General features: G+C 50.0%; 1 protein-coding gene across 2 annotated transcripts in view; it reads right to left on the reverse strand.

The window, feature by feature from the left end:
- TRPC7 (transient receptor potential cation channel subfamily C member 7) overlaps nt 1-14,310 on the reverse strand; it is a 145,340-nt gene that overhangs the window by 1,593 nt on the left and 129,437 nt on the right. For both annotated transcript variants that reach the window (XM_059416603.1, XM_059416602.1), the window contains 4 exons: nt 14,103-14,298; nt 8,749-8,970; nt 7,997-8,077; nt 1,576-1,651 (listed from right to left, as the gene is read on the reverse strand). In XM_059416603.1, the coding sequence (XP_059272586.1) occupies nt 1,576-1,651; nt 7,997-8,077; nt 8,749-8,970; nt 14,103-14,298 (575 nt within the window). The remainder of the gene's footprint in view (nt 1-1,575; nt 1,652-7,996; nt 8,078-8,748; nt 8,971-14,102; nt 14,299-14,310) is intronic.

Below are 14,310 nucleotides of genomic sequence, written 5' to 3' on the forward strand. Positions count from 1 at the left end.
AAACCACCACATGGGTCAAAAGCCTTGGCAGTGCCCATCTTTTCATGAGCTACAAAGAGGACTCAAAAACTTTCTTTTCCGTTATCATAGATATCGGACTTGCCCTCAAATGGGAGTCCGATGTCTGGGAGCACGTTATCCTGTCTCTTTTCTCCATATGTGTTGCGGACAGAAAATGCAAAGATCTTAAAGCTACTAGCTGGTCAGTTTGGACAAACACATACACCCCCTGTTTCCTTTTCATGGGGTGTTTTTCTGCACCCCGGTTGCATTGTATAATGACCCCTGGCAACCCCACCATCTGTGATGAGCTACATTCCTGTTGATCACAAGGACGCACTGCTCAAGGTGGCTATCAGGCCACCTGGCGGTGTTACGTTTCAGACCCCACAACAGGGGCAACTAGACGACTGCCACTCAGCCCCCAGACAGTGTCAGCCCAGGAGTGAGTTCTGCCGCTGGTGATCTTCTGGATCAGGCTCCTCCTGGAACCTCCAGTAGGAAGCAGAGGGTCACTAACTGACCAGGCTCTTCCCGTAGGTCCCTGTGGCCTGAGCAAGGGGGACACCGAGTGCCTTCGTTCATGGAGAAGGCTGTTTCCAGGTAGCAAATATTTGTCCTGTGTGTCTCATGAAGATTAATGACCTGGTATAAGGTAATTTGCTTTTCGCTTAAGAGTAACTGCTTAAAATGGCCTGGAAAATCACCCAGGCAGTGAAAATGATGCTGTCTGCAAACCTCAGTGTGCATTAGAATGACCTGGGGCTTTTATCAAAATGCACAGCCTCCAGGTGCCACCCCGCAGATGCCGACACCTTGGGCCTGGGTGCCGTCTGGGATGGGCATTTTTAGCATGTGATTCCAAAGTGGGGAATGCTTCCAGAAACACTGCAGGCTGTCAGGTTTCTGACAGCCTAGAAGGGAGACAGGATGGTGGCAGGATCTGAAAGAGGGGTCCAGTCTGCCTCTGGCTCTCTGTATGTGTACCCGCGGAATGAGGAATTTTGGGTCGCCCTGCACCCGTGGGACACGGTGGGGGAATCAAGGCAGCAATCGCTGGGCTAGGCAGGAGTATCACCAGCCCCTGCCCCCAAAGGGATAACCAGGTCCTGATCCCTGGGGTCTGGTCTGAGTACGGTCACGTCACTTGGCAACTGGGAACCAGCGGCACAAATGGAATGAAGGCTGCGCATCAGCCGGTTTTGAACAGGGAGATGATTTTGGATTATCCAGTCTAATCGTGAGTCTTTACAAGCGGAAGAGGAAGGCATGAGAGGGTCAGAGGGACACAAGGACAGAACAGGAAGGACCGTGGCAGCTGGAGAAGGGTTCTGGGCCGGGGGGCTGGTTCTGACATGAGGCAGCTGTAGGCAGCCGGGGGGGATGGTGGTGGTGGCCCCAGCCCACAGTCAGCGAGGGGACAGGAGCCCCACCCCCACAGCCACATGGCACCTCCTTCTGCCCACAACCGAACCAGCAAGGGAAGCAAGTGCCCCCAGGGCCTCAGGATAGGAACAGGGCTTGGTAACCCCGGGAGCCCACTGCCCGTCCGCATGAAAAGAACCCATAGCTCACCTTCATTGACTTCGTCACTTTCTCTGTCCACCTGGGCTTTCAGGACATATCTCTTTATGAGCCGCTTCATGATTTTCTGAAATGGGAGCACAAGGAAAGGGTCAGATAAGCCTGGCCAAGGACAGAAGCAGGCGCCCGCATGGTGTATGTATGGCCACCCCACTCCCGCGGAGTGCCCGGTCAGTGGTTAGGGGTGCCCCCATGCCCGGTGCCTCTCTTCTCAGGGTGCTTCTCCTGTGGTGGGACCTGGGCCTGTGTCTGTTTAACTACTCCCCTAGAGTGACCCTACCCTGGGGACATGAGACCAGGACACTCAAGGGGGAGAGGCCAAACCAGGGAGAGTGAGGGCTGCTTGAGGGCCCTATGCCTGACTCCACCCGGACATTTTTTTGTCACCTTAGCTGGTCATGGCCTCTCCTCGGGGCTTAGCACAGAGTCAGGACCAGGCTGGACAGGTCCACTCTACCTTGGAAAATTCCTACCAGAGGCAGAAACAGTTATGGGGGGACCTCAGGAGGTTTTGCCAGGATCCCACTTCCCCGAAAGCCCGCGCGCCTGTCGCGCTGGAGGGGAAGCGCTGGGCCTGCAGCTTCCGTGTATTATGCAGATCCAGGCTCTTGAAGCAAATGAGGAGGTAGGAGTAAACACTTCAGAGCCACCAAGAATAGAGCCAAGTGCGAGAAAGACGGCAGGAGGTGAACTTTGGATTTTGCCAGCTGGTCGTTGGAAGGTTCCTGGGCAGTCCCAGGATTTAGAAATACTTGCATAGTTGAGATGTCGGAATCTCACCAGGGCCGAGCAGCTGGCAGAGAGGGAGGGACTCCCTGCTCCTTGCTGACCCCTTCCTGTTGCCTGCTCATACCTGGGGACTCAGGGGACAGAGGCAGCACTTTCTACATAGGAGGGACATGCATTCTGTCCCTGGCTGTGCTGTGTGTGGTCAGGCAGGTTACTGAGTTTTCTCCGACTACGTGGGCTCAGGAAAAGCTTTTTGTAAGCCAAAGGAAGTGGCTGGCTAGATGGCAAAGAGAAGGATTGAGCCCATTCTTGTCATCAGCTGCGGGTTCTCTCAGTGCCTTTGATGGCAAAGCCCTCAGCCCGGTGTCTCCAGGCTGTGTGACTCCAGGACTCTAACCAAACTAGGCAAAGGCCATCTGGGGGGAGCCCTGTGTCACCTCTAGGCCGCTGCTGCCCAACACCCCCTCCGTCCTCGGGTACTAGTCTCCTTGGCTCTGTGCTTTGAGTCGTGATCTTATTTTGGCTGAACTGTGAGAGAGCAAGTTGTATGCTGCCCTCTGTCAGAGAGGCCTGGGTCTTGTCATGTTAGTGGTTAAACTGCGCTGCTAGATTTCTCCTGGACGTTCTCCTAGTCCCTAAGGCAGGTTACCCAAGTGGTAAGAATCGATGTCTTTCCTGGCACTCCGTAATGCTCTTTTCACTTTGAACTCCGAAACCCATACAAAACCAACTTTGTCCTGAGCCAGTTTTCAGGGAAGAAGCACAAACCCCCTAAAACCCAGACCACCAGGTATCTGGAATTCATCCTGAAGGTAACATTCAGAAGTGTTCTGCAAGTTTTCAGGCTGAAGCAAGTCAAGGGGATCTTGTTAACATTTGTTGCCATTTGAAGGAAAACCTCAAGAATTAAGGGTTGTTTAGTTTCTGGATTCATCAGTTGAAGACTCTTTAAATATATGGGGTAGAAGTATAAGCTGGAGGTTCACTGTTCTGCAATGGTGAGTTCACTGTTCCGCAATGGTGCTGAGTCAAGTTTTTCTACAGATATGGCCGTGATCACTGTCTTACCCTGTGTTGTAGCACAACATGACTCAACCCCTTATTTTAAAAGATTCCATGGTACATTTATTACTAATACACAGTGTGCCGCTCAAACTCCGTTTGTTTTGAATAGGTGAGACCCTGCTCATAAGCCCCCTTAGTGCAGAGTGGCTCTCTGGGAGGTGGGGAGAAAGGGTGGAAAAGAAACAAGAAAACACTTGTATTGAGTACTTCCTATAGACCGGGGTCCCCTTAGCCTCCTTGACAAAATGACCTCACTGCATGCTTCCAGAAACCTGGTGAGCATGGGGAGGTCGTCTCCATTCATAGATGAGGACCCTGAGGCTCGTGTTGTGAGGTGACATATCCAAGGTCACATAGCCAGGAAGTGGCAGATCTGAGATGTAACCAAAGTGGAAACCAACGCTGGGGCTTCTTCCAACCTTCAGGAAAAGGTCATACACAAGATGCTTTTGTGGGTTGGGATATAGGAACTGGTTCCCATTGGTCAGAGGGGTTCAGGCCACTCGTAGGTACCTACTTGTTCTTGAAAAAACAGTTTTCTATGCAGGCAGAAGCCTCAGCTAGATTTTGGAGGATGGATGGTTTTGTTCAGTTATTAACCCTTGGGAATATTTCAATAAAAATACTGTTTAAAAAAACTTCCTTGGGGAAGAAGGTCACAGGCTTGTCACTGTCACGAGTGCTCACGGTCCATTCTTGAAGGCTGGCATGCCTCATCTGAGCTAAGGTTTGCACATCTGTGGCTCCAAGGGGAGAGGAACAAATGTTTGTTATTAAGCCCCTCACTGTCCATCAAGATTATAGGGGCTTAATATGGAATAAGCAGAACCTCATGAGGACGGCAGATAGGCAGGGACCGGTTACCCTTCCTCCCACCCCCACTTCACTCCCAGGAGTGACAGATGTCTTAAAGGAGAGTTGTGTGACTACCTAGCATCTGCTTAGAGACTTTGTGTCCTGATGGGTACCAGGTTCCCGTCCAATGTGTATGTTTTAGACAACCTGGGGTTTGTAGTAGAAGATGCCAATCTTGTCCCCAGAAATGCGGAAGTGGCTAGAACCTGCCCAAACGGCCCAAAGTTCTCTTTAACACAGATGCTAGAGGGGATATCTGTTTTCAGAAAAGATGGACATCAAAATCCCCCCCCCCCCTTCACTGTCTTTAGGGTGAGAGAATGTTCCTTTGTGATTGGTTTGGGATGTCCCCTTGCTATCTTTCATATTTTCTTTCACTTCAAGATGATAATAAACTTTCCCCAAGTGGATGTGTCCCCATTGGTGTCGATTCTACTGACCTTGCCCTCCTGCCCTTAGCAGGTGCTGGAGATGAGCATAGCTAGTGACATCACTCAGGCCAAAGAACTAGTACTGGAGGGGATGAGGGTGAGAGGCATAAGGGATCGGAATGGTCATGACAGTGAGGTCCAGGGAAGGAGCCTCGTGGTTCCCCTGCCCACATTCCCAGGGAGGAGGCTGGTGGTGCTGGGGAGGCATAGAAAGCCTTTCTCTGGAAGAGAGGCCTCTCTCTGTGCAGCCAGGGGAGCTCAAGATGTTAACAAAGAGGACACAGATGGGATGTTGAAGATGGTCCACAAAACAGAACCTAGAGGGAGCCGTGTTGCCGCCTACGCACACAGAAATTGAGGGATGCTTGGAAGGGAGGGTACGAAATGGATCCCAGGGTTTATCAGACACCAGAAACAGAAGGAGTCACCGTTAGTGAGTTGTCTATCCTGTTTGCTTCAGTCTCTACAGAAAAGGCCACGTAGAGCATGAAAAGGAGGACTGGGTTTGGGAAGGGATTACACCCTAGATCCTGACCAGACTGTGCCTGGATTCTCTGGTGCATTTGAGGTACAGCTTGTTTGCTCTGCCTGAGAAGGAAAAGCAGCTCTCCAAGCGGGACTGGATGAGTCTGCACACACCCCAGCAGACAGGCACCTTGGATTCTGGAGCAGGTTACAGAGTAGCTTTGATGGGAATACTTTGACCCCTTCATCAGTATCTTGGTTTTGGTTCACCGTTTAGTTTCACATGAACCCAGATTGGGGGAAAAAAAAAATCAAACAAACAAACAAAAAACCCCACGACATTGCAAAAGTAAGGGGTCGGTTTTGTAAAAATAGCCATTAGACCCCTCATGGCCTAAGTTAAAGCACAGCACAGAGAGCCTCTGGTCTGAGGAAACAGCCTTCCCTTACACCAGAGAACCCCTAGATGGCAAAGCATGGACAAGCTGAAACACCCCCATGCACTGAGTGTGAGAAACCGAACAGATCTGCTGAAGAGACACAAAGGCAACGGGCTTAAAAACTCCATGCATGTGGACGACGCTGGGATGCTACAGCATTTCTCAGAAAACTGACAGTGTAAGGGACATGCGTCCAGCCATCTGTCCTCAGGGAGGTGACGGCTCCGGGTGCGGCCAGGCGCGTAAGGAAGAGGAAGTGTGCCAGGCTCCTCCTGCACATTTGGAAGTTGCTTTGGGAAGAAAGTAGTGCAACTTGGAAGGCTGCCAGTGGGCCCAAGAAAACAAGAGGCTTTGCCAGACCCTTGCCCCAGTCCTTCATTCTAGAAGCTGCTTCTATACCTTGCCCCCTCCCCTCATGTTCCACAGGTTCAGATGTTCTCAGGCAGGCTGGACAGGTTCTCCGCAAGGCTTGGGTGCCCAGGAAAGGTGATGTAGTAAGAGAGGACTATACTTGTGAGTCAGAGAAAGTTCAACCAGCTGTGGACCTTTACCACTGAGCCCCAGTTTTCTCTCTGTTTAATGGGGTTAAAGCTACTGCCTCTCCCTCTGGCGTTGGGTGAGATCACACCTGGGCTAGTATCTAGGCTGCACCCCGCGATCCTTCATGCCATCTCTTATTTCACTCCTTTCTGAGCAGATGATGGCTCAGGAAGATACCCAGACTTCACCTTGCAGGGCTGAGCCAGAGTATATGGGCAGATGCAAAAAGGGCTCTCCCTTCTTGGCTCCCTCTCAATCCTTCCCCTCTAATGTGTACTGGTCCTGTTTCCTTCCTTCTTTTCTGTGACAACTGTTCGAATAAATAGCCCAGGGGCTTTTCTTGGTGGAATCCCAAAATATGGGGTGAGCAGGCTGCCCAAGGTCATCAGTAGCCCGAAGCCCACTACCACCCATCTCTGTAATCACGGTGGGAAGCTTTTGGGGATGTTGATGGCAGCAGGGACTCAGCCAGTGGTGAGGCAAGATAGAAATGGGATCACCCCGAGGCTGCTTTTGAAAACAGTCTTGTTCATAAAGGATCCATTCTGGGTAGAGGACATTCACCACATCATCAGTCTTTCTTTATCTCGGCAGCTGATTCTTCTTGAAACCCATCAGGGACTTGACCCTAACCCATGAGGGCTTTCTATCTCTTTCGTGACACAGATAATCTATACTTTTCTCTGAGAAGCTGAGCGATAAAAATCTCTCCACTGACGGAAGGATTTGTGCTGTAACATAACTCAAAGCAGATCAAACTGGTCAGGCCCAATTTTGCACACGATTAAATACAAGATTTGCCCGTTTCTAGTTTTTAGCCCGTGTCCTCTCATCAAACTCTAAGTACTTGGAGGGATGAACCTTTTCTTAATTGTGTGCTTAAATGCTCCTACCTGTGTAACTGGCTTCTGAAATATGGGTGGAGATACTTTGAGTGACCTACGCCTGGAAGATGCTAGGTCTCATTGCTCCGTCTGGGACGGCCATGCTCAGGACAGCTTGCAGTTCACCTCTGATAAGCCCTGATCAGCATGGACAGAACTGCTGATCATCGAGAAAGGGAAGGCAGGAAACGCATGGCCTGTACTTTTATAATCAATAACCTGAAGTTGCCATTTATCACTGGCTCATGGGCTGATTCAGACGGATACAGAGGTGTGGCACTAATTTCCAAAAGCCACGCAAAAACGTAAGCATAAAACGTCTTCTAAGGTTTATGTACAAGAACTGACTTTGGCAGGCTGGTATCTTAGGTCAGGGACTCTGTGAAGACACCCATGTCCGCCTGGTCGCTTCAGACAGACACCTGGGAGTCATGCTGGGCACCCCGTCCCTGTGGAGAAGCATCATGCTCCATTGCCTGTCTGTCCAGAATGTATATTGAATCTGTCTTTCTCCCTCCCTCTACTCACAACCCAGTCCACGTCTCGCTCCCTTGCACCTGGATGACTGCCCCCTGACAGGCTTCTCCCCTCCTGCTTTTGTGGATACTCTTTCCATCCCTGGGAGGCCCCACAGGGCTCCCTCCTTCTTTGAGGTCTTAGCTAAGTGTCCTGTCCTTGAAGTGGCTTCCTCTGATACCCACATTGTTTTCCCCCTGTTGTTTTCTTCTTTCTCCCTTTATCAATTTGAGGTCACGAGTTTACGTGTGTGTTCCTTGTTCCTTGTCTCCATGCCTCACGGGCCTGGACGTGCTGCTGTGACGGGAACCCGTCTCCATCCCCAGGGAGTAGCGGTGCCTAGTCTATCCTTTGCACTCAGTGCACGTTTGTGGAATGAAGGAAGGAATGGAGCTGTGGGCTGGGGGCCCCCCCGACACAGCCCAGTTACTAAATCCATGTCTGGAGAGTGCCCCCTTCTGCCCATGCCTGGGGAAGGGGTGGTTACCTGATACCGGGTGGGCTTGCTGAAACTGTTATTTGCTGTCAGGTTTTCAGAATTCCTCATCCCAGCCTGGTAGCGAGTCTTCTGGAAAAACAAAAACATAAACAAAACATCCAAATATATAATAAATACTACACACACACACACACACACATGTTCGTACAACACATATGACAGCCATCTGTGAACAGCACAGATGAGACTGTCCCTGAAAAGAGGCCCCGCACGAAGCTTATATACCCACTGCTGCTAGGCTTCTTAGAACACCATTCTTAGGACCTTAGTTCTGTAGGATGACTACAGGTTATAGAATATAGTTTGGTCAACTTTGGGAAGCCCTGAGTTATAGTTCATAGGGGCTATCTTTCTTCCAGGGGCCTCAGAGATTCTCAAATGCTACTAAACCTTGACAGTCTTCGGGAGGGGGAGATGATGGGTAAGGGAACCTTTCTTCCCGGAGATCATTCTCCAGGCACTTTCTGGGAAGAGCCATTCCTCTGTGGGGGCCCACGAAGTGGTTGCCTCCATGGGGGTGTGGCTCAGCCCCCAGTAGGGCCACCCCTGCAGGGAACTGTGGGGAGAAGGGCAGCTACCCCAGGCTGCCTCTGCTGGGGCTGCAGCTTACGCTGATGTGCCCACGGATTCTGAAAAGCGGGGTCCCCTTGCTGACCTCCCTCGCATCAGCGGCACCCTCTGAATCAGGCACATCCCCCTCCCACTGTCTTCTCTGGTCCCATGAACCCCATGCCACCTACCCTGAATTTGGAATTCAGCATGCCCATTTCAAGGTCATTTTCACAGCTTTTGGCCTTGGATTTACAGAGTTTGATGAGGCACATCTTGATTCTCATTATGAGATAATAAAATGATTTAGGACTTGGCACTAGATTGAAAGGAGCAGGAAGAGTTCTTCCTTCATCAAAGTAAGACAGCCAGAGCTTTGCTCGGGCAAATTTCCACTCCACATCTGCATCCTCCTGGGGACAAAGGGAAACAAACACACCATCAAAGGCCACAGTTGAACGGCGGAGTTCGGTGTGAGGGGCCGGGATGCAGGCCGACTTGGGAACTGGACCGGCTGAGAGGCTGTGGGATGCTATTTGCTGTTCACATTGGCCCTGGATGAGGAGTTTCTCTTGCTCAGACCATACGAAATTAGTCCTCCCTGAGATTTCTGCCTGACTCCACGGGATTCATTTCTTGGAAAAGCTCAGCCTGTTCCTCCTCCCTGACTCTCCGCTGGGTGTTTTCACAAACATTTCTCCACGTGCCGCAAGCCCGAGAACTCTGCTCACTGGAACTTAATCCCATCAGCCATCGAGAGCTCTGCCGGTTCACGAATCACCACCACGGCATCAAGGGATTCATGTTCCAGAGCAGTGCTGCCCAGTAGAAATAGCAAGTAAGCTACAAAGGTGAATCACGTAAGTAAATTTAATTTTTCTAGTAGTCACAGTATAAAAGGGAAAAAGGAACAGGTGCGGGTTTTTGTTTTTGTTTTTTCGTTTTCAGGTTTTCATTTAAATTCTAGTTAGCGAATGCATAGGGTAAGTGTTTCAGGAGTAGAAGTTAGTGATTCATCAAAGTTTACATTATTTTAAAGTGTTATTTATTTACTTACTTGAAGTAATGTCTCCACCCAACGTGGGGCTCAAACTCACAGCCCTGAGATCGAGAGTCTCACGGCCCTCCTGACGGAGCCAGCCAGGTACCCCACAGAACAGGTGAAATTAATCTCAGTGATACCTATTTTTTTAATGCAGGAGATCAAAAATGTGAATCATTTCAGTGTGTCATCATTATAAAAATTCTTAATGAGATAACTCACATTTTTTTTTCCCCTACTGAGTCTCTGAAATCGGTGTGTATTGTATGCTTACAGCACATTCCCATGTGGACCTGACACATGTCACGTACGTAGCAGGTACACGTGGCGAGCAGCTCCCGTGGTATATCTTATCGCTGCGTATTTCTAATTAGCAAGCGTATTTCTGATTGGTCGGAGTGCTACCACAGGGGACGTGAAGGGATTCTGCGTGTGTCGTTTGAGAGAAACAGATCTGACTGTAGTGAGCCCCAGCCAGTCCAGCCATGCTCTCTTCCCTCGTAGCAGTGCGAGATTTAAACCCCACATCCATTACTTCTGACGTGGTATCCGTGCCCCCTAAGAGATAGCAGGTGTGTGTGGCTTTTATAGGCAGGCTCTTCAGGCGTCTGTCCTAGTGGGGTGGTTTGAGAGCAGCAGAGAGGCCTGGGGCTGGGCATCAGACAGACCTGGGCTCACACGACCCCTTACTAGCTGCCTGACTTCAGCAAGGGCTTTGGGCTCGCTCACCGGGAGATGGAGACGATGCCGCCTCCCTCTCGTAGCCTTGAGATTGGCACCGAGTCTGTGCTCCAGCAGGGGGTGGGTTCCGATCCTCACAGACACTAGCATAGGTCATATGATGAGAATGACATGAATTCACTTTGTGTCAGACATTAGAAGGCCCTCGGGAAATATTATTTTCATCTCCATAACTTAACACAGTGCCTGGAGTTCAACCTGTAGTCACTCAGCAGACATGTGTCTAGTACCTACTCTGTGGCTGGCCTGGGCTGGGGGTAGGCACAGGGTTGACTGTGGACTCGTGGAGCACGCGGCCTGGCCCATGGCACAAATATGGCAAACTGTTCATCGCCTCGTCTTTCACCTGGAGTCGAGCTAAGGGCTACGGGGTCCTCTGGGTGTGGAGCTCCTGACCTGGCCTGCAGGGCCGAGGAGGCTGCCTGATGGCTGGTGTTGGAGCTGAGCTCCCCGGGGTGAGTAGTTCTCTGCCAGGTCAAGTGTGGGTGGGGTGAGAGCGGAGAAGAGTGGGAGGTAATGAGTAGAAGAGGCAGTGAGAAGTGTAAACAGCTTTTCTGAGAAAGTTGGCAGGAAAGAGCAGGAGGGAAAGAGCTGGAAAGCGGGATGGAGGGAGGATTTTTTTAGTTACTTTTTTTGTTTTTTGTTTTTTTTTTAAAGATCCAGCATCTCATTTAAATGCTGACAGGAAGGGTGAAGCTAGGGGTGGAGCAGGGATGATGTGCAGTGGCAGCTCCCAAGGACGCAAGAGGACCAGGAGCACATGGGCAGGGCAGCTCAGGTGGAGGAGGCCTCTCTCCCCCAAGATGGGGGCATGGCCCATGTAGAGGCAGGTGGGTCCCTGGATTTGGAGAGTAGGTGCTCTAGATCTGTTGACTGAAGAAATGAGTGTTCTCGCGGAAGATTTCACAAATGTGTACTTCATCGAAGTCCAGCGTGAGCCGGGGTACTACCTGGCACTGTCTAGTGGCCTTGTTCCGCTTCTCAGGATCCTCGCACATGCATTGTTGGTGAGATGGGAGGGAACACGTGCTCTCCCTTGAGGAGAAGCCCAGAGTGCTGAGAGGAGGTGTGGGCTGCAGTGTGCGCTCTCCATCTCGTGGCACAAGGCCATGCTGGGGTCGCTTGACCTCACAGGCCCACGTGACGTCATGGCTGTGCCTCATCCTTCCCCAAACTAGTGGGCATCTCTCCACACTAATCCATGGTTTCCATGCCACGTTCCTTTGGACCAAAGCACAATGTGCTTGTTGGAAAGGGGCCGCACCCTGGGTGAGTGGTATGGAGACCTGCGTACTATCCAGGCACCATCTGGTTCCTCTTACATTTGGGGAAACTGAGACCCAGAAGGGCAGGGAGGGCTGCTTGGCCACAGCTCACCTGCGTAAGTGAGTAAATATGTACACCATGCCAACATATGCTCATTTGTGGACAGAGTGCTGCATTTTCCTTTGGGGGGAAAGGGGAAAGTAGGGACAAGGCTCAGGCTTCGTGCTGACTCACCTCTCCCTCTCACCTCTTGCTGCTTTTCCTGGTGCAGTCTGCCTTCTTACAGGCCAAGAATACTACATTATTTCACCCCTCCTGCCTTGGCTCATGTTGTTTTTTTGGGGGAGGTGTGTGTTATGAACCAAATGTGTCCCCTAAAATTCATATGTTGAAGCCCTAAACCCCAGCACCTTAGAATGTGACTGTGTTTGGAAATAGGGGCCTTTAAAGAGGTAAGTAACGTTAAACAATGCTGTTAGAGTGGGCCCTGGGTTGACATCAAGGATGAACTTATACCGAGCAGAAGAGATGTCAGGGACCCACCCACAGGGAGCAAAGGCCATAGGAGGATGCCACCAGAAGGCAGCCATCGGCCAGCCGAGGAGAAACACCCAGAAGAAACCAGCTCTGCCAGCACCCTGATCTGGGACGTCCAGACTCCAGAACTGTGGGGAAAACCCACTCTGTGCTGCTCTGTTTCCACAGCCCTGCAAAACAATTCTGGGAGGTCTTTAATTTCTTCTTATTGAGAAATACACTAGTGCTTGTTTCTTATAAAAGATCCAAGTACAAAGGTGTGACAGCCCCCTTCCAAAGCTCTCTCCTTTAACTCCCTTCCCCAGAGGATGCCCGGGGTCAATCCATCAATGGTGTGGTAGCTTTTCCCTGCCTTTCTCTGCTTTTTCTTTCTGTACATGCACATTCGTATTGTTATGTAAATAAGATTTTCCTAGGTGTGCTTTTCCACAACTTGCATTTTTTCCCACTTAACGATGTCATAGAGATTGCGCGATATCAGCGCAAACAAGTTTTTCCTCATTGTAGATGCAGTGTTCTCGAGTCTCCGTCAGAGTTTATTGGAACCCTCTGAAATCGATGGGCTATTTGCACGTTTTTCCTTTAATGAGCACCTATGTAAAACCACACTTCTGCCTAGGTCTATCCTAGGATTGCAATTGTTGAGTCAATTCAAAATAGGTCAGTGCATTTTATTAATCCTTAGCTTATTTATTTTATCTTATAATAAGTAAAACAATAATAAGATTTAGAAAGCATGAAAAGGCCTAAGGAGAAAGGCATTCAGCCCCTCCCCCCCCCCCACCATTCCCTCCCCCCCCTTCTCTTCCACTCTCCCCTCCCCCGCCTCTGGACAGGTAGCCCTGCTGTGTTCCTTGTGGACCGTTTCAGAGATTTCTTCCTTTTCAAAGCTTAACCAATTAAAAGTGAGCATGTATGCCCTTTTCTTCCTTTGTTACACAAGGGAGAGCACACTATGAACACTGTTCTGCAACTTGATTTTTTTTTTCATTTAAACGCTAACTGGCAGGTCTCTCGCCCAGTGTATGAAGAACATCTTTGTCCTTCCTGAAGTTGAGCACTATTCTCCTGTTCAGATGCATCATAATCTGTTTCACTAGATTCCTATGAATGCTCATTTAGTTTTTTTCTTAATTTCTTGTTCTTCCAAGCAAGGCTGTTATCAACAGCTTATGGCTTATGCATTTCAGATTTTGATAAATTGTCTCCTGAACTCCCTGAGTTATTTGACAAAGTTGTATCACTCTTTGAATGGCCTTCAGGCCTCCCCTCTGGAAACTTCTCTGCTTTTGTGGCTTGTGTACCTGGTAGGACTGCTCTAGTTGTGCTGGGCCCAGGGCAGTGGAGTTTGCTCATGGATGTATCTGTTTTTCTCAAGGAACTGAGTTGTTACAGGGCAGGGACTGTCTTAGTCATCTTTGTGTCACCAGTGCCAGGCATGGACGTTGTATACAGTAGGTATTTAATAAATAACATGCAAGAGGCAAAGGGGATGTTGGTTGAAAGATACAGTCATTCTGATTGGCCATGGGCCACTGGCATGCTGTCTCGAGGAAACACATGGAAGAGGAAAGATTTAACATCCTGATTCTCTCAGCTGAGCTTGGGCCACTTGGTGTGGGGGGCCACTCTGCCATGTGGCACGTTGACGAAAAGGGCTCCTGGGGGCAGTGTGATAAGCATGCTGGTTGTGTGCTGTTCTGACTTCACTTTTTTTTTTTTTTTTTAAAGCAATAGAGAGAATCCTGAGTGGGCTCCCTGCCCAGTGTAGAGCCTGAAGTGGGGCTCGATCTCACCATCCTGAGATCATGACCTGAGCCAAGAGTCAGATGCTTAACCCAGCGAGCCCCACAGGCACCCCCTGATTTCACAGGAGCTGCTAATGTCATTACCCTCATTGCTTCAAACAGCCATGTAGAAACCAAGGGAGGGAGGACAAGTTCAGTGAGCTGGCCTTACCTCAATCTCCTGATACGAGTTGTTGATCATGGCTATGAGCATGTTGAGCAGCACTACGACCATGGTGACATTGTAGACGCCATAGAGGACGTAGCCGATGTTCTCGATGAACTTGTGGTCGTACTTCAGCACCACCGAGATCACTTCAGACAAGCCAAAGATGGACCAGAATAAGGTTTTAAAACTTTCTTCAACCCTGTAAGGAGAG

Source organism: Mustela nigripes, chromosome 12 (genome assembly GCF_022355385.1).
Source record: "Mustela nigripes isolate SB6536 chromosome 12, MUSNIG.SB6536, whole genome shotgun sequence".
Classification (NCBI taxonomy): domain Eukaryota; kingdom Metazoa; phylum Chordata; class Mammalia; order Carnivora; family Mustelidae; genus Mustela; species Mustela nigripes.